The 22,186-nt window shown below is 31.0% G+C and overlaps 1 protein-coding gene across 2 annotated transcripts in view; it reads left to right on the forward strand.

The window, feature by feature from the left end:
- Positions 1–22,186, forward strand: part of LOC143058273 (uncharacterized) — a 48,803-nt gene that overhangs the window by 5,244 nt on the left and 21,373 nt on the right. Inside the window, exons 1-2 of one of the 2 annotated variants that reach the window (XM_076231748.1) lie at positions 7,178–7,430; positions 21,767–21,969. In XM_076231748.1, the coding sequence (XP_076087863.1) occupies positions 21,791–21,969 (179 nt within the window). In that variant the 5' untranslated portion in view covers positions 7,178–7,430; positions 21,767–21,790. Of the gene's footprint in view, positions 1–7,177; positions 7,431–21,766; positions 21,970–22,186 lie in introns of those variants that run through there. The other variant, XM_076231747.1, reaches the window with a different exon arrangement.

Raw genomic sequence — 22,186 nt, forward strand, 5'->3', positions numbered from 1 at the left:
TTGAGATACGATACCAGGTATTGTTGTAATCATACTAATGTTATTAAATAATTCATAGCCATAGAAATAACATTCGTCAATACACAGAAATGAAATTTTTAATCTCTGTTTATCCAATCGATGGTCCCGCTGCGGGGAAATATTGTTTTATTTTCAAAATTATGACAGCGCAATCAACTACGAAAATAAATAATCAGTCCCCGAAAATAATCCGAAACTAAGTATAAATATGCGTCGTAATAACGTTTAATCAAAGGTTACAAAGAAAACAGTGAAAAGCATCTGTCATGTGTAATTAATGGTTTTACAGCACGAGTTCCGTAGAGGCCAATTAGAATTATTATATTATTAATTGCTAGAAGCATCAAAGATTTTAGTGTCGTTTAAATAATTATTGTGTACATTAAATACAACCATCTTAAATCAATATCGGAATAAGTATTTCCGGAACAATATGACCTGCTTCCGTTTCGGATATCTGATTAAGCCTCGATTTCCTAATGTATAATTTATTGTTTCTCAGTATAGTTATTAGTCGGAATTTTAGTATTAAGGGTATGGTCATAAATAAAGCAATGATTAGGAATAAATGAAAATAGTAAATTCTAGTTTAAAAAGCGTTGTCCATTTTCTAAAGTTAGACATCTTTATATTGTGAACTCAAACCCCATATTTTTTTTTAATACGGAACCAGACAAAATGTTCTGGTTCCCTAATATATTGAAAGGATTTTGGGTCCTCAATGACACTTCATTGACTAGTCAGTTGTAGACTTATTTTGCATTAGGTGTACATTTAATCCTCGTATATTTGATAAGTTATTCAAAGAACACTTTCATTTTTGTCAACGTATCGGAGTGTATGAAGAGATGTTTTGACATGTAAAAGTTATTTTACTATGATTGTCTTGCAATTTGTTTAAATATCCTGTTCGTTATATATGTTTGATATTTTTGATACAATGAAGTCATGTGTTTATTATTTTAGAGTATTAATGAGTATTTGTATATAAATGTATAAATAAAATAGACATTTATTCTATAGCGATCAATCGTTGCTAAGTAAAAATCAAAACCTGATTTAGATTAATGAAAAATGTTCTAGAACTGTCATAATTCAAAATTCAAAAAATGTTTGTAAACTTTTTTAGCGTGTTATTAAAAGACTTCCATCCTTTTACCTGCTTTCTCTTTTAGTAAGTTTAGTATCCCCTTCTTTTTTAAAGATGGTTTTTGGTGTTTTTCGTTTTGATGTTTTGGGTGAATCCTTGGCATACATAAATTAACCATTAGTAAACCACGTCATTCTGCTAATCCCTCTATCAAATTCAAACATTTCGTTAATCATCGTGATGCAGATATTGATGCATGTTTACCATTGGAGGACTAGTGTTGACCTTTGAATGATTTCGCGCATCTGGCGTACACAATACTTGTACCTAGTAAATCGTTGATGAGTTTATTCTGAACTTGTCTTTGTTTCTACTTTCCAATTCTCAGAAACTTCAAGGACTTTTCTTTTTAAGTTTTTCTAGAGGGGTTCAGTTTTTTTTTTAGACTTTACTATTTGTTCATACTGTTTGAGTACTTTCACCCCTGAACAGTCTTCTAAGCCTAGTATCCTTGATGAGTTTATGCTTGATATTGACGTTGCGTTGGTGTATATTGATATCTACCCTACATATCCATTTCGGCATATATTTCATTAAAATTATACAGATAGATATATTGATAACCAAAACCACAAAGAATGTAAGATTCTTATCATATAAATCGTTATGTAATTTTAAAATTGCAAACTATTAAAATAAAAATGACCATGAAATCAGTTATTGAATGACGTCACACAAATAATTAGTTTAAAAGCCGTTGCGTAAATGCAAATACCAATCATTTGTCAAGTTTAATTAATTATAAAACTAATGATTGTTGCTATTTTCTATTTCATACTGATATTACTCGAATGCATGTATTCAAGAAATATGCTAAAGTGACGTCCGATATGATGACATGGCCGATTATGTACTCTTAATTTACATTTTGAAACGGATTGTCCTGTCCTTCGAGAGATACAAATAAAACAACAATACAATAATATACCCCCACTGGTGGTAAAATCAATATGATTTCTGAAAATTCCAAACATTATTAAAGTGCCATGTATAAATTAAAATTAAAACCGAAAGAAATTTTTAAAAAGGTGAATATGAAATAAAAAACAGTATTTAACAAAATTGAATGTATTCGATCTCTTAACATTTTCCCATCAACTTATTGCAAAGATAGAAAGGCTGAAATTTGAAATCTATCGCAGTGACAAAAACTAGTATGCGTTTGTATGGAAAGTCTTAATGACGCAGTTATCCGTTTTATTGTATAGACATCAAAGAACACGACCCGCTGTAATTAAATTCAGCTCTATGTCAGTCAATTACAATAGTCTGCAATCCACTAAAATCACTCACACTAACGTATCGTCCAAATGTGAAAGTATTCAATCGTGTTCTGCAAATAGCTGAAAAATACAAGTTGTTGAAAAATGTCAGTACTCTTGTGAAAAGCTGGTTTTATTTTGATGACAATTGTTTAAAACATTTCCGAATTAAGTAACAATAACACTGTTTAATATGTATGACAGCGTAAACTGTAGCAGCTGATAATAGTTTGGTATTCTAAAATTTATCACTTGGTGTTTAATCTATTAGTTTTGGCTAAGTACTTCGAAATTTTGATTTTTCAATTTTCCCAAATTATCAAATCGTACATCAAAAATTTTTTATCAAATATATATATTTGCGAAGTTGTTTTTTACATCTATTGTGTTTTGATATATAAATGTTAACTGTATACATATGTGTTTTGCCTTAGAACCTCAATGAAAAGTAGGCTAGTTCTTATTAATTTACCATCTTCAAAATAAAGAATTTATTATCATTATTCTTATTATTCTTATTATTTACATTCGAATGACTCGCATGTATTTCAAGCCAGGTATCTACAGTAAAACCTGACTAAACCGAACTCTTTCGGGACATGCAATTTTGTTCGGTTTTGGCAGGTATTCGTTTTCATCAGGTTCACAATGCATAAAATGTGATATGATTGGTCTTCAGAACAATTTTGGATTATACAGGTTTCCGGTTTATTTAGGGTTCGGTTTAATCAGGTGTCACTGTTTAATGAGAATCTAAGAAATTCTACTGATCGCTTCATTTAAATAATGTCACCTACTTACTGCAGAGGCGAAGCGTTACGATAATAGCTTGTATAACATCAGAAGTCCATTCCCGTCTGGACATGATATTGAATTATGTATCTTTACAACTCTTTAATACAGAATCGTGTAAATCGTTGCTAAAGAATGACAAATGTCGACAATGTTAATACTTAACCTTAACCACGGTTCAGATTTCGATAGATATGTCATCAGTTTAGACAAACAAAACTGTCGATATAGTAATACGTTTCAAATGTAAATATTAACTTATATTAATCTTGCAAACTATTGCGCTGACAATTTATTAGATAATGCATAAACCAACCATAAAATTATGAAGCTGTAAAAAAATCAATGTCCTTTGTATTTCGATTTTGTATTTTTCTCATTACTCATATGTCTTGTTACAATATTAATATTTGCACAATCATAAGTTTCGTTTTATATAACTTTTTTATTTAATTGTATTCATATCTCATTATTCACACATTTTAATTGCAACCGTTACAACACCAGGATGAAGTTTTACAATAAAAACACAATAAAAAACAATATCTTTGAAAGATGTATTTGCTATGAAATTTAGATTTTAAAACTCACCAAAACGAGGGTTATCTTATTACCTTAGCTGTATTGGACAAAACTTTTAGGAATGTTTGGTCCTCAATGCTCTTCGATCTCGTACTTTATGTACAAAAACGGAAAATTAGTAAGGTGTTGTATCTGATTTTAACATTCATTAAGATGGTTTTACGTAAACATTAACATTCCATGTTGAAAGTGGGTATATGGTATAAGATGTTAAGTAATATTCTGGTACATATATACGTTAAACTGGAACTGTTTTTCTCAAAACTGTTTTCCTAATCAATTTAGCTAACAGTTTCAGATTGGTCTCTCACAAGATTTTTTTTTTTTTCAAGCTATACTAAACACTTGAAACTTTTGATTGAAAGGCAGTTGGGTGTTACCTTTTAAACATGCTATCAAAGAGAAAGATCAAAAAAGTACTGAACTCAGTGGAAAATTCAAAACGAAAAGTCCCTAATCAAATTGTAAAATTAAAAGCTCAAACATGTCAAACGAATGGACAACAACAAACAACACAGAATTGTTTTATTTAATTATATAGTTTGATATAATACGAGAAACTGCATTTAAAAACTTTTGCACTTTTTGCACAATTCAACCAACATAAAGTACATTCCGTGATTTACAGGTGATTGGCAGGTGATAGAACTGAAATAATTTATTTCGATCTGCTTCATTTGATCCTGTTTGAAAGCAATTATGTAAACAAACTGCAAGTTTTTGTTCATCGCTTACTATAAATAATTAAACCAAATAAAAAACTAGAAATTTTGACACTTGAAATTACTAAGGTGGAACTTGTCAATTTCTGCCATTGGATTTTTGTTAAAATGCCACACTATTCATTTATTGCAATGCAAATATTTACTGAGGCTTATTAAATCCGATAAATACTTGTCCTTCAGTGTATAAAACCTATTCCAAAATGTAGTATTGAATTAGAAAGTGGTTGATTAAAGTAAATTCCACTCATTCAAAAAAAATCAAACAAAATTCGCTTGTATCGCCATTATTAGCGGTACCGGAAGTTGTTGAAATTACAGAATGTTGAAACTGACATGACAATCCGTCGGCGGCTCAATATGTTAATGCATTTCTGTAATTACAATATTAATCAATTTTAATTTTCTATGACACAAATCAATTACTGTCACAACCGTTTGGTTGAGTACCAAACTGTGCTAAAATCAAAATTTCAGTGAAACGTTGATTGATAATATTTCCTCGGTTTATGTACAAACTCAAACATTCCATGACAGTTTGTATTTTGATGTTTAACATTTGAAGGGTAACTACCATTACATATTTACAATTAAATCAACAATAAATAAACCAGATAGAGAAAGGAGGGCCCTCATGGGGTTTTTGATTATGTGATTGCTTGGCCGTTTTTTTTAATGATTATTTGATTATTAAGCCAAATATTTCATGATTATTTGATTACCTAGGACTGTATTTTTAGTTTATGATTATTTGATTACTAAAGATAAGCAAATATTTAATGATTATGTGATTATATTGGCAAAAAAATGGTGATTATGTGATTACTAGGACCCCCCCCCCCCCATGAGGGGCCTCAGAAAGGATAGAAAAACTGTTGTCGACCTATGTATTGTAATCATAGGCACATGCAATTATCACTTTTAAGTATTCGAGTGTCCCTTTAAATTGTGTAGCTCTTCGTTTGGCAAAAATTAAACGACACATTAAAGTAAAAAGAAAACACAACATAGAAAAGTAATCACAAACCCCACCAAAGACCGGGGGTAATCTAAGTTCAATCCAGAAAAGAGCTTCTGAAGCACGAAATTAATAATAAAAGTTTTATCTTAAACCCTTTATAACTATTGCTTTGGTCCGAATGGTATACAAAGTATTAATTTATAAATGTAACTGTAATCCCTTTTTTACGTCAATTTTCAGAAATAGGATTCGAACTACTGCTATTGGGATATCGGGACAACGCCGCCTGCATTCTGTCCATCGCTCTAAACCACTCAGTCCAAATAGATACGTACATGTAGTCGAGTGGTCTAGAATGATAGACACAGTTCAGGCGGTGTTGTTTCGATATCTCAATAAAATAAGTTCGAATCCCGGCGGAGGAAGAACAAGTTTAACATAATTGTAGAGTTGATATTAAGAGTAATCATGAATATGATATGTTTTTGTTCGGCCGTGTATCACCCTCACTGGTGATCCAATGAATGGATCTGTCTTTGAGTTATCACTTGTTAAGACTTATAACTTTGAATGTCCCTTTGGTATTTTTCGCCTCTCTTTTACATCAGATATTTATTGATTGAATTTAAGGTGGTGTTTATAACCTTGACGAATTCTATCACGACATTGAATATTCAAAATCGTTTTCTTTTTTTTTTTCTTTGGGTTGTTATCTTGGTGATTCTTTCATTTTTTAAGTGGTTCTTTCTTATATGAAATTTATACTCTGGCAATTTTTTTTAAACCAGTTGAATTTTTCGGAAAAAAAAAGTATCAATGCTTATCTCTCATTTAAAGACGTCATTGACATATAAATAAGTCATTATTAAATCATTGACAATTTTAAAGTTAATGTAGTTTTCGAGAGAGTAAAAATGTGTTATTGATCAACATTTCTTTTTTTTTATCACTTTTAACCTACGCTAACTATTATTGGGATTGAATCTAGATAAAAACGTATCTAATTCTTGTGTACTCGTTGGATTGTGTTAACGCAATTACCCCCACTTTACGACTGAATTCTTTGGTTGGTTCTTATTCAATGAGCAGGCGTAATTTTATACTTTTCGCTAAATCATTATGAGCAGAACCGAACTTTAACCTTTAAAATTAAAAAATTTATCAATGCATATGGTTTCATCTCAAAATGAAAGAGAAGAAAATTAAAAAAGAACTATAGAAGTAAATAAATTATGCAAACATCATAAAACTATGTTGTTTGAAAATAATTAATAAAAATTAAAATAAAAACATTAATTAAAAACCTTTAATAGATACACATTTAAATTTTCGATCAGTCTATACTACTTTAGATAAAACATGCTATCTAAATTTTCTTTTTCCAAAATATCTTTGTCAATGAATAAAAACTCGTATTATATTATATCAATATACATAAATATTCTATCAGATATAATTGTCCTCAAATATCTAGAAGGCAGGCTATATTACACTGTATTAAATTGTTATAATTTTACTACAGCCACTCCTACCCGAATCAATAAAAAAAAACGCAAAACATTCAACCAATAGTATCTTATACAGTTTCTGCGAACGCACTACAACACAGAAAAAGCGTAGAAACTTTTGTTTAGAAATATTGATTTGGAAAAAGAGTTAAAAGTATTTTTGCAAACATTTATTTAACATTCATACATAAAAGTTTTACCGGGATACCACGTGGAGAGTTAGCAATTAAGTTATTTAAATAATTAATTTTCAAAATGTGTATGAAAATGAAATTTTACGACAATGAAATTTAACACTGAATCATTTACATTGTGTTTAAAGTGATAGTTTACATTACAATTTAATTTATTGTATAATTGAGACAACGTTGCCCAGAACTACAAACTACAGATTGAGATTTACACATATATTCATACTCACATTTACTCGTGGTAAGTCTATTTTGATATTTGTTATCTATTCATACTCACAATTACTCGCGGCAAGATAATTTTTATATATTCTTAAATTGATTCTAGCAGATTAGTTCTTGAGAATCTCACTAATTTATTTTACTTGGCTACTCCTTTTAGTTATAAAGTTCTCAAATGTTCTACGTTTTTATATATCTCATGCTTTCGAAAGTTTTCTGTAAGACTTTTCCCGATAAAGGTAAATCAAGAGAAGCGCTTTTAAATCTCTAAATGACCTGAAAATGTTATTAATTTTGATTTATTTTATTCTTAGCTATTTTTGTATGTCCCTTATTGGTCATGATGATCTTAACGTTTCGGTACATTGAAACATCCTTATTATATGAATGTTCGGGTTTTAGCGTTTCTGATGAAAGCAAATATAGAAGAAGAAACAACAACCCTTAAGCGCAATTTATTTATAAAGCGTTATATGCGTTTAAATAAAAAAAAAAGTGTTCAAGAGTTTTTGTTGTTAAACTAAACAAGTTCCTAGACTTAGAATTCGATCACTGTTTAAGCTGATAATAGTTTTAAACTGATATCGAACTTTATAAAGAACAGTTTGTTTTGTAAGTAATCCTTTTTCACCTAATGTATTTGTAATTCTTTTTGAATTTGATATTAAAAAGAATTAAACAACTTCGAATTATCATATCAAATGCGACACAAAATATGTATGACAAGTTTCATCCATCAATGGTACTTATAATACGTACCACAATCATTTGTGTTGCCTTAATCCCTTAATTATGATTAAGCGTTTTTCGTCATGCTACTTTTATTGAATCGAATTCTTGATAATGTCTAAAAGTCAAACCTGTTATTTATCATTTCGGAAATACGTCACATTTAAGTTTGTATCCGATGTTTAGCTACTTCCGTATTTGGTCAATTCTTTAGTTTTCTTTGTTGTTTTGTTTTTTGATTTAGTGAATACGGCTTGATTGTTGAACATTACCCACCTGGCTTATCATTTAGATCGATAGTCCCCTGAATAACACAACGCGTAAGCATAACCTGGTGTATTCACCTTCAAATATTTTTAAATAACAAAATCCTTAAGTACTTTACAAGTTGGTACCAGACCATACCATTCACTCATTTTGTTGAGTAATTATTATAGGCCTTCAGTTTACATTTGGCAAATATGATGACACATGCTGATAAAAGATGTCATAAGTACAGTAATAACAATGTTGCAAACAATTTCAATGAGCGATTTGTGAATCGAATATTGTCGACAATACAATGATTGTCATTCTGTAGTTAATTTTTTAGTCAGTGTTTCAAATTGCTTATTTGCGATATGGCGATTTTTGACAGATTCTTTTTACTTTTTAATGCATAATCAAGTAAAAGTAGATTCCCGTTGTAAATTAAGACAAAATTAGTTTATTGATGTACAAATATCACGAATCTCCCAAGAAGACAAGTTGAGGGGAAAAAAACCCAAACAATCTGAGGAAATCGCGTAGACGCAAAAAGAAGCGATATACATGTAGCGGCTTACGATTCTAAAACTTACTCAGTACTCAAATTTTGAGCTCTAAAAAACAATTCAATTATTTTTTTTATGTCTGAGTCTGCATATGTGAAAAAAGTCGCACTCCAAATGTTAATGACTCTAAGGCCAGGTGTGTCGATATGATAAGCGTATTTATGCATATTGTACACGCTATACCAAAAGGTGACAATGGAAGATAGGACACAATCGGTAAAAATTACAGATTAGAAGACTACAGACAAATTTCAGTTTTGTATCTACTGGTGCTAGTTTTCAAGCTTATATCGGTTAATACCAACTTTTCACTTGTTCTTGTTCAATGAACAATGGATATTGTTTCTGGGGATCAGTGTAGAAACAATACTAAATTTCTGACAAATAATAAATTTGTCTCCAAACGAGATCGTATCTATGAATGCTCTTTACACATATATATAACTTGTAACCAGAACTACTTTCTAGTAATTTAATGATTAAGGAAATGCGATTCCGCAAAATAGTATCCTTAATACATTTGACTCTTCGTTTATCGGCCATTAACGATATAAACAACATACAGTTCTCAATTAGATATAGATTTAAGCTTAGTTTCCGTACGTTAAGTATAGTTTTACCATTTGCACTTTTATTACAAATTTAGTTAATTTTTTAAGCAGTTATAGATTTGCATAGAGACTTTTTTCAACTCGAAATAGGTTAACAGATACATTGATGTTTATTGCATAAGGTAGCATTCTATACGACGTTTTAGATTTTTCGTCATGAAATTTTGTAGGCCTAAGACATAATGACAACTCTAAATTCATTTTAATAGCCTAATGGTATGTGCAAATGTGTTTTTATATCAAAAAGTTAAATCACAAAAATACTTTACTCCGAGAAAATATCAAAACGGAAAATCCCTTATCAATTGGCAAAATCTAAAGCTCTAACACACCAAACGAACCGATAACAACTGTCATATTCCTGATTTGGTACAGGTATCAATTGTTAGGATTGTATTTTGAACAGGTAATCTAAAGGCTGCACACAGTTTTTAAAAGTACACAATAGTTATCAAAGGTACCAGGATTATATTTTAATACGTCAGACGCACGTTGCGTCTACATAAGACTCATCAGTGACGCTCAGATCAAAATTGTCTAGTATGCAATTGTCTAATGTTTATAAAAGTTAAAAATAGAACAGAAATATATCTGTGAACAACCAATTCTCGAAATAACGAAAAACATTAATACATCATGTATACCAAAAATAGATAACATAAAATATCTTAATCATCTTCTTTTTTAAGGGAGAAGGGGGTCGCTGTACAAATTCGCATCCACTTCCGGTCAAAATGTGAACCTTCAATCATATGCCTTGTGTAAAGAGAGTAATGCTCTCTTTGCACGTTATGAACGTTAAGAAACTGTACAACAACTATTTATGGGGTCCGTTTGTGGCCTTTTTTAACACAATAATTGTGTTTATATCCAATATACCCTCATTTTACAATATCTGTCCAACTTGAATCGACGTTCATCCGTGACGGTCTATATTACAGGACCAACCTCTTGAATTTTTGAAAAAATATTCTATATATATAACATATATGAAATATTGTCCACTGGACGTTATTCAAGCAACAATCGATTAACACCAGTAACATTGAAAGACATCGAGACTAGAGGTGTACCGGTGTGACTCTATTACGATTTAAAAGAAATGTCGGAAATCTTAAGACATTACACCACAAGAACCTCAAAACAATAAACCAAGATAGTAGTATATCATTGAAAAACATACGACTTGTAAATTAATAACTCTTGAATTTAAATGGCGTAACGCTTAGTGCTGATAGTCATGCCAAGTACGCCGACAGGGCAGGTCAACACGTTCTTATTTGATAGAATGTTCACCCGATCGGAAGTGAAGCCAAGTCAACCGACATGCAGATCGACACGTTCTTATTTGATATAATGTCCTCTCGGCCGGTAGTAAAGCCAAGTCACCGACAGAGCAGGTCGACACGTTCTTATTTGATATAATGTCCTCTCGGCCGGTAGTAAAGCCAAGCCACCGACAGAGCAGGTCGACACGTTCTTGTTTAATATAATGTTCATTCGGAAGCTAATCGATCTCGTGATTTATCCACTAACTCGTTAATTATATCACCTATGATGACTATACATTATATATCATTTAATCAAACAAAAGTGTATTCCTAATCTGTTAAAGTGTCCCTTAGTGCAATAGATGCACATTATCTTATTAACCTGAAGGAAATTAACGTTAATAATTAACTTTCATTGGTGTCCTTACAAACATTCTATCATTATGAACTTTAACTTAGTAACTAACTTTGATATTACAATTAATAGGCAATTGTTCTTTTTGTGTTCAATGACGTACGACAATCTTCTATGTACCAGAGTACGAATAATATGGATTTAAGTAACTATTTTCCGAAGTCAGGAGCCGGTAATTCAGTGGTTGTCGTTTGTTGCTGTGTAACATATTTTTTGTTCGTTTCTTTTTTGTACATTAATTAGGCTGGTCGTTTTCTCTTTGAACTGTTTTACATTTGTGATTTCGGGACCTTTTATAGCTGACTATGTGGTATGGGCTTTGTTCTTTGTTAATAGCCGTATAGTGATCTAAAGCTGTCAATTTACGTGTAATTTTGTTTCTTGTGTTATCATTGGCAATCGTACTACATCTTCTTTTCTATAAATATGGTCATAATATTTCCCTCAACAAGAAGCAAAACAAATACACGATAGTAAGCCATAAAAGGTTCCGACTTGACAAAATCGGAAAAATTCAAACGACAAGAAACCAAACAAACAGATTTATAACAAAACCATCTTAACGTAAAACAAATATAACAGACAGCAACCGACGACAAACTCTGCACTGTAGGCTCATAATTTGGATACATGGTACATGCACAAATAACTCCATTGAACTTTATAAGAAGATTAAATTATTGCTTCGTATTGCCAATTTTAATTATAGCTCAAATAACTATAATAACAGTTAGGTTACAGTTTTCCCGCGCAAACAAAAATGCAGCAGATACCAAGTAGGGACCAAAAAATACCAGTCGTAGTAAACTCCAAGATGACTACAACACGTCCAAATGAGAAATGGCGAATTTATAGTATCTTACAAAAATAACCCCCTAAAAAACAAAATACGGGATGATCCAGGAAGGGTAAACAGATTACAGAAGAGTCTTAAATCTATTCGAACAGTTCTGTTCTAGAACTTTTATTTGGAAAATTAATATTGTCAACAATTTTGCAAATTCCACTCCTTAACGGAATCTAATTTGTTTTCATACAGTCACTAAAGGTTCTACCATTGTAATTGAGACTACATACAAGATACTTTATGACGATTTAATATGTTTTTTCTAAAACCTAATTAGTTTGCGTGTTCAATTTTTCAACAATTTGATAAATTTGCTAGAAATTTTCAAATTGAATTAATTCCACCCAAAAGCATGCTGATTTGTACTTATAATATTCGATAAAAAAGGAATTAAAGTATAATCAAGCAATTTATTGAATTTCAAACGCTCATTTTTAAATGTTCTATTCAACAAATATTTCTATGAAACTGGCATCTTCAGAATGCTAGATATTTTTGTTGAGAACATATTTGTTACGTTTGGAGGACGTTTTTGCAAAAAAAATATCAACAGTCTATATGGGTACAAACTGCATTATTGTTTATGCTATGCCAAGCTATAATAACTACATTTGTATCTAGGATGCATAGGATTTATCAGAAATAATCGAAGATTAGCCATTGAAACCAAACTATTGAAAAAACGAATAGCTTTTTTAAGTTAACTAAAAAGACTAGGTCTTTAGTTTGTGATAGGCACATAATCCTGTGGCTTGCCAATAAAGGAAAGCTCGGGTCTGAATTTCGCCGAATGTTGTAAGTAAGCATTTGTACTTAAAAACGGAAAATTCTAGCACTTCCTATAAGTACGAATTGTTCTAGGAATTGAGAAATAGTTTCTAAAGCTATGCTGACAATTTAAAATAAAAACATAACAAATTATAAGTTTAACAAGTAATACAAAATTGTAAGTTACAATGTAATAAAGAAGTCTTTTGATAGACCCCCTATCACTTTTTTAATCATACAATGAGTAAAACCTGCATTGGAATACAAATCAACAGCGCAATACTCGAAAGGAAGTTCAGGTAACGAAACACGCGCATGAACAAACAAAATCAGACGCATAGACAAACAACAAAGATTAAATCTACAGCAGTGAGTAATATAATCTGTCATCTAATAAGAGAGTTAAAGCAAAAACCGTTTGAAGATTGCAATGCAAATATGTGCAACATTGGATGGGTAAATGTACTTGCAACAGTAAAATTGCATTATTCATATGGAATGCATTGAATGAATTTTATTTAATTATGTTGTAAATAGTTAGACGCTTTATCAATAAATATAGAACAATTCTCTTGTGAATTTTGTAACTTTAGACGTTTGCCTTCCGTCAAACTTATGCTCTGATATTTGTATGCACTTTAAAAGCATATTAGTACTTGGTGTTATGTTACTAGTGCTAACAGTCACAAGCTTTCACGGCGAATAGAAATTCTCTTTTATTATTCATTTTGAATTATTGAGCTCTCTTGGTACTTTTTTGTTTGACCTTGTTGTTGGAACATTTGAATTGATTCATAGAAAATTTGATACTGTAGACAAGTCTATTGAAAAATTTATATGAATAACATGCATGATTTTTGTGATCAAGAGGAATTCAAATTAGTATAATGTAAAGGATCGAGCTACATTTTTTTTTTATTGAAAGATGAGCAAACGACGATAGCAAACGTGTATTTGGTTGCACCTGTCCTAAGTCAGGAAAATGATGTTCAGTACTTGTCGTTTGTTGTTGTGGTTCAGAAGTGATTCTCGATTTTTATATATATTAGACGGTTGGTTTTCCCGTTTGAATGGTTTGACAAAAGTCATTTTTTGGGCCCTTTATAGCTTGCTGTACGATGTGAGCCAATTGAAGGATCTGTGTTAAAGACCATACTTTGATAAATAATGACTGAGACGGGGAGTTGTCTGATTGGCGCTCATGCCACGTCTTCTTACATCTAAAGGATATTCAAAATAAGAGTCCCCTATTTCTTTTTTGATTGGTGTGCCTATTTTCTTTTTTTTAACGTTTGTGAATGAAATGTTCGATAAAGGGAAAATACAACGAATTGGTTTCAAACTTCTTTTTTTTTATTTTGTTTCTGTAATAGTTACTTGATAACTCAATTTCAAGAAGACGTCCTCTGTTTAATTCCGTGCTATATAAACACGGACACGCTCGCCTGCCTGGCAAATGAGTAGTGACAAAAAAGGGTCAAAATCGGCCCACTTCAAAAGTATATGATTTTGTTTTCAAAATATCTGACAGCTAGTTTAAAGCCACTAACAACTTATAAAATAAATTCATGCATCCAAGACTAAATTTTCTGTAATAACCTGTATGCAGAATTTAATTGAAAGATGAAGTTTATGTATCATGAAGTTCGTGTGTTTCCTCAAATTGTAGTAAATAATTATAACACAATGAAATGAATACTTGGTATACCAAAGTATTTAGTTCTTACTTTATAAATTTAATGTGAGTTTTATCAGAAAAATGTAATACATATTGTCATTAAACCACTAATTTAACGTTAACTTTCTTTAATTTTTTTACATTTTGTTAAATCTGCATTTTATTCATCTGAATGTGACGGCACTATTAGCGTGATTCAAATTTTTCTTTTCATGTGTCTCTGATTGAGGCCGTTGATCATTGTGTTGATGACATGCAGTATAAATAAATAACTTGATGTTGAATTAATTAGTATATAGGAGAAACCCATTGAATAAAGTGTAGGTACTTTAAAAATTGTACGTAATTTTGTGTTGAACTTTTTAAACCTAATTGACTTAAAAATCCTAAAATATATAAAAAAAATCCAGTCAGTAGGAGGAATTTATCTTCTATGTTTAACCCACAATTGAAATGACGTTTTAAGATGTTTGAAAGTAATATAGAAATTATGTAGTGTTTACAAGGGGTCGTCTTGATCGTGCAGGAAATATTTGCCACTGGACGTTAAGCAACAATACAATCAATCTGTTTAACACAGGCAAATACAAAACCATAACTTTTTTTCATTTTAGATTATCAATGCTTTTTCGTTCATTTTTTTTTACATAAATGAGGCCGTTAGTTTTCTTGTTTGAATTGTTTTACATTGTCTTATCGGGGTCTTTTATAGCTGACTATGCGGTATGGGCTTTGTTCATTGTTGAAGGCCGTACGGTGACCTATAGTTGTTAATGTCTGTTTCATTTTGGTCTTTTGTGGATAGTTGTCTCATTGGCAATCATACCACCTCTTCTTTTTTATATTTACACTGGAATCGCTAAATAGTTTCTCCCTTACTTTAACTTTACTCCGTTGTCGTTACATTTGTGATAGAACACCGCCATGATTATAATAAACACAAAGATTTCACTAGAAAAGTTAAATCCTTTCTTTCTTCCTTTACCTTCATTCCATTGTGGTAGAATTAACACCGCCATGATTGTAGTACAAGTAAATCTCCGGTACACTCCGGGGAATCTTTAGGCACGTTAAAATGTAATAAAAACAACTCATTTAGTTCGTACATTGGGTAAACCTAAAGGCTATTTTGTATTGTTCGTGTTTTATCGGATTTTTGTTATCCCTTAATTTATCATTTGTTGGTTTGCTTTTTGTGCTCTTAAAGAGGGTATGGTTAGGAGATCTTTCGTGGTCCGATGATTGTTTACTCTATTGTATACTTTAATACTTCTTTATTCTCTATTCTGTGTTTTGTTTGCCCTGATTTTCTTTCTATTTTTTCAGGGAGAAAGGTGTTCTATTCTGCTAGTTTTGTCCATTATTTTCTATTCTATAAGCCCCATTTAGACCCATTTGTTTGCTCTTCAAACTCACATTCATTAAAGAAAGTGCAATAAAGAATCAGAGTAATGTGTTTTAGTTTCTTTGTATCCCTAAATTTCAGTAGTTAAAGTATTTCGTTTAATGACACTCATGTTATAATCTGGGACATAATGATAAAATTGAAAACGAGGCTGTCAGTATCCAAGTTCGTCAAACAATGCGAATGTTTCTTAATGTTATTGCCTCTGTACATTTATACTTTAGATGAAATTCTCTTGAGCACGTCTTACACGCAGACTGAAAATGAAAGATGATGATGATGGACTTATTCAACGTCCAGTGACAAGTTAAATGCGTACTATTTTTTTAAAATGAGAACAGGCTATTGTATTAGAAATAATTATGAACCCGTATTTGTATGAGGCCAACGTAATTTTGCACGTGCAACAGATAGTTATTTCGCGCACGACGTCATGTCATCCTACACGGACACATACATTTGATTCGTGGCATTGCATTTCCCCCTTAAATGAAAGAATTGTGATCAAACTTCACGTTTACATTGTATAATTTATTTAATTGATATCGAATATCTATTAAATAAAAAATAGCGGATCAAATAACCGTAATTAAAAATTTAAATTTTAATCACAAAATTGCATATTTCACTGAAAGGTGAAAATGTTGATTTTTCGATAGATAAATCTGATCGAAATTTTAAAGCTAGTCCGTATCAGTTAAAAGGAAAGCATGATTTAAACTATTTTAGATTTTTTTTTAACGGGGATGAATAAAAAAAATTAAGAAGACATTTAAAAACGTTGAACATAATTGTTAAAGTGCATTTTTCAGTAGTACACCACTATGCAGTCACCATCGTTTAGCAAGTTCATTTCAAACAATAAGTAATAGTTAGATAACACTAACTTGTTTTACACCATTGAAAGCAATTTTTTCCAATTAAATCATTCATTGAAGGCATATTTTGCTAAGTGGAGGGAATTTCATCGAATTAGTCATTTACCCCTCAATTTGTAAAATGTTCTGCTATTCACATGACGCTCGCATGTCCTCACAAATCTCTATGTATATTGATTTCCCCATTGACAGCATATTGTTAAAATTAACACGTTATTTGAACATGTTGAATTATAGGAAAAAATTACACACAATCTGTTTATCTGTCTCGTTTAATTTGTGTGAGATGGCAGTTTATAAACTTCCCTATACCAGGTACATACGAACACTAACATATGCCTATCGTTCTCATTCAGGAGCACCACTTTTTGTGGGATTCTCGTTGCTCCGTCTTTAGTTTGTTTATAGGATATGTATGGGGGTATCTTGTTTTGTCTATGCCCTCTCTGTGTTATTTTGTTTCATCTGTTTTATAATCATTCTCCCCGTTATTGTATTAGATAATTTTTTTTATTTTGTTCAGCAATTTCATATTTTTTAAATGTCAATGTGATCTATTTCATGTAACCTTTAGTTCAAGATTTATATGACTTATTAATATTTTTGTTTTTATTTCTTATCAAACACATGTTTTTTATGTATTTTTTATGTTTATGTTTTATTCTATCTCTTTTTTTATATGAATTATGAAAATAAATTCGCTGAATTTCTCTTACAGATATTTATCATTATAGCCCCATATTCTATAATAAAGTGCTAAGATAAGCAACTGAAATAAATAACAGATCTATAATTTTGATTTTAATTAAACTTCTCGGACTAAGGTAAATGTCAAACTTACATCAGGGTAAGTACGAGTTTGTAGAGTAACGAATATTATACAATAGTACAAATAATAATACTACACAATATATGAGAGAAATATAAAATAGAGAAAGTAGCTTTAATCGTGAAGAAAACACAGACGAAGACGCTCTGAAATGCATATTTGTAAATAAAAACTTACAACAAATCTTTACTGTTTGAAATGCATGGTTATATTTATAATTTCAATATTTAATAAGGGTCAACAGTTTTATGATTGCCAATGGGTCAACTATCAAACAGAATCCGGAAGTTGTGGATTCAACCAACTATAGGAATCCGTATGACCTTAAGGTGTCGGACCACCAATTAAAAATCCCTCTCTGTTCAACCAAATTTTGCAATTTTCACAGCTTTCTAAATATTTTACCTTAAGTTTAACTTCAAGGAAACCAGGTATATCCTGAATTGTACATGTATCATCTTTCAACATGCCAATTTTCAACCATTGTTTAAAGTCTTACAAGAAATTTCTGATCTTGAAAACACAGGTACTACCAAAATAACTCTTAAATCTTAAATTAGTGTACTATGTAGCCCATTAATTCTGAGTTTTTAATGCAAACTCATAGACAAGTGAATTTTGGCTCAAAATGGTCTAAATATATCTCTCTTTCACCAAAAGCTTCATTTCTGCAAATTTGTTGGTTAGTTTTTAAAAGTAAACAATGACATCAAATGCACTATTTTTTGTACGAGTAGGCTTTCTGTCTAAATTGACACCTTAAACCAATAACAAATAACCAAGCTAAACGTAAAAGCGGCATACAGTAACCAGCGACAATCACTGATTTACAGGATACTGACTTCGGACAAGCACATACAGAATGTTGTGTACCTAAATTCGTTTGTGAGCTCTCAATATTTATAACCCTAAACAGTGACCGTAGTGTAACAGTTCAAAGCAAGGATAAGCTGTTTTAACCTGATGGAGAGAAAAGGTTTTCTTAAAATCAAAAGGACAAAAAACGATATTACTTACTTTCGATACTGTTGCAAGATTTAAATTGAAAAATGAGATACACAAAACATGTGATTATATATTAAAAACAAAATCTGTATAGCTACTCTTTAAATAATTGTTCATTCTTTAAATAGGACTCTAAACAATAATTGTGAAAACGTAACTACAGATAACTCAAATCATTAAAAAAGTCACTGTGTTTACCGTTAAAAAAATAACGTCTTTATTTCAAATAATTGTCAATCACATATATATGTCCTGGTTATTTAACCCTTAAGGAGGTATACCTAGGTTAAGGGAAGTAACTCTTAAAATCATCAGTACGTTTGTGTCAACCGTTTTTTAAGAATATATTCTAAGCTTCTAGGTTACATAGATTATTTTCAATCTGTTTCAGGTAAATGCTTAAAATACATTGATGAACTTGACTTTTACAAACGCTTAAATGATTTAAAGAGTTATCTTCCTGAACCAAGGTCTACCCCCTTAACTTAAAATTGAAAATGTTAAATAATATAGAATAAACAACATGAAAAAACTCTGCAGAAATATTTTTCTCCCAAGTAAGAAAAGTAACCACAATCAAAAGTACATGACACCCAAATAATTCAATCATTACATTCAACTGCACTACGATGACTACATTAACATTGCAAAAGGGAGAGTCAATGACGGAGAGTGATTGAATTATTCAGGTTAAAGTACATGTAATTATGCCATACTTTTGGCTAATAGAGCACCTCTACTCTTAACACCTACATTAGAGAAAACAAGTGTTTTTACACCCACACTTCACCTTGAAAGATACGGTATGAGATAATAATAATATAATTATAGATAATATGGATAATCGTTATGTTTTCCCACCAATTAAAATTAATGTTAAATAACTTGGGAGTGAAAACTATGACTGAGTCACACGGTGAGAATTGTTTGCTTTTAATTTGCAAATTTTTTATGGTTTTGTTCTGTACGACCAGTTATAATACTTATTGACATAATGTAATGAAAAATTTGCCACAATATTAATAATTTACCCTGATGGTATAAAAGTAAATGTTTGGTAAATATTCAGTTATAATTTATGTGCAATCGGCAAACATCGGGCGAATCCGCTGCCCCTGTCGTTGTTACGGAATCTGCCGATGTGAACTTATGTGATTTTCAACACTTCGTATGTGACGTCATGGTTATGACTTTTTGCGTTCAGGCCTGGTTTGTCACTGAGTCGGGTGTGTCTATTTTCTGTGTTGGTCTTCAATGCATTATGTATTAGGGTTTTGTTTTCTGTAATTAGTTAATGTCAGTTTGATCATGTAAATCTTTTATATTCATTTGATAAAATTTACTGTTTGCAACAGCATAAATTGTTCTATATAATAAGAATGTTCTTATCACAAGCAAAAAACCCTAGCCGTATTTGGCACAACCTTTTTCAACTTTTGATCCTCAGAGCTGTACAACTTTGTCCCCCTTTTTTTGACTTTCGAACTTTTATACCTGGGCGTCACTGGTAAGTCTTGTTTGTACGAGGCGCGTTTTTGACGTAATGAATTTTAAACCTGATGCCTTTTGTTATCTATTATTCATGTGTTTCTATGCCTAATACGTTCTGCTATTTATTTGTATTGTAGTCCTGTATTATTATGTTGTCATTTAAATGTTATATTTAACAATGCCATCAAAGTGCGAGGTTTGGCATGCCACAAAACCAGGTTCAACCCACCATTTTTTTCTTTAAAACTGTCCTGTACCAAGTCAGGAAAATGGCCATTGTTATATCATAGTTCGTTTCTGTGTGTGTAACATTTTTACGTTGTGTTTCCGTTGTGTCGTTTGTTTTCTCCTATTTTTGAGTGTGCATTCACATTACTATAAGACGTGTCACGGTACTTTTCTATCCCAAATTCATGTATTTGGTTTTGATGTTATATTGGTTGTTCTAATCGGATGTTGTCTAATGCTTAGTCCGTTGCTGTGTGTGTTACATTTTAATGTTGTGTCGTTGTTCTCCTCTAATATTTAATGCGGTTCCCTCAGTTTTAGTTTGTTACCCCGATTTTGTTTTTTGTTCATAGATTTATGAGTTTAAAACAGCGGTATACTATTGTTGCCTTTATTTAAGCTTCGTAGACTTAAATATATTTAATTGTGATTTTTCAAGCTTCAAGGTATTTTTAATAATTTTATTCTATTCAGTTGCTGTTTCAAAGACCAAAAGACCAATACCGGAATTACAAATTGAATATACACAGAACTTTCTGTATCTAAGTGTCGTTAAATAGCTTTCAAAGTAAAGGAATAAATAAATGCGAATTTTGAAAGTTATGTACCACAAAAATACTGACCAACGACAAAATAAACCCCCCCCCAAAAAAAACAATTTAAAACTGAAAACAAGTTTGTGACTAAAAATCTTCATCGTACATTTATAAAAACATAATAGAATAGTTTATAGTTAACTTTAAAAATAGATATGTATTTATGTATATCAAATATGTTATGTATCCATATAAAAAAGTTAATATTTTATTTAATCTTATATATTGACTTTGATCTTCTGATACGTACTGGCTTAGGGGGAATTAATATCGTATATTTTCCAGAATGAGTTGAAATGTTATAGTTGGGTATGATTAATATTGAGTTCATTCAGAAACTTGTTTTCATGACACTTATGGAGAAAAATACGGATGTTTGTTTACTTTGATAGGATTAACTGATGATTGGCAATTAGATATATTCCATGCAGAGTAAGGAGAAACATTTGGTGTTGCTGTATTATTTTTTTTTTCATTTGCAGATCAAAATAAGTGTTTTATTTATTTATTTTTGTTTGAAAATGGAAGGGGGAATGTCGTTGCTTTTATTATTTAACATTAAATTTCGAGTTTAGCGCTTGTATGTCGAGGTATCAGACTAAATTTACGATTTTCAATAATGTAGATGATAAAACTGGGAATAAACATAGGGCATGCGTCAAATAGATTACAACATTACCAGAGAGCAGAAAACAACCGTATGCCTGACACCAAATGTGTCGTTAACACAGCGAGAAAATCCCGCACCCGGAGTCGAATATTCAAAATTTAACTTCCTTTTTTTTATTTCAGATATACATACAAAGAAAATTCGACATGAGATTGTGTGGACTGCTTGCCTTAATTAGTGTATCTATTGTGATTGTTGACAGTTCGCCTGCACTTAGTCGGCATAAACGAGGATTTCTAGCCGGAGTACATGATCGAATGGGACATGGTTTTGGTAAACGAACAGACCCAATACTTTCAAGCTATGTAGATGACGTTGATAAAGAGTAAGTAACTTAGAAATAATGTTGACAGTTTTTTAAATGCGCAAAGTGATTTGGCTTTTTTTTGTTTTTTTTTTTTTTGTTTTGTTGTCTTGTTACCATACGTCAAATGTATCAATAAATTAAAGATTACTTCTAAACTTACTGCTTTTTTAATGTATCGTATTGTAGAAATTTTACGTATAACGTGACATTGATCAGAGTTGAGTAGAAATAACCC

Source organism: Mytilus galloprovincialis, chromosome 14 (assembly GCF_965363235.1).
Source record: "Mytilus galloprovincialis chromosome 14, xbMytGall1.hap1.1, whole genome shotgun sequence".
Lineage (NCBI taxonomy): Eukaryota > Metazoa > Mollusca > Bivalvia > Mytilida > Mytilidae > Mytilus > Mytilus galloprovincialis.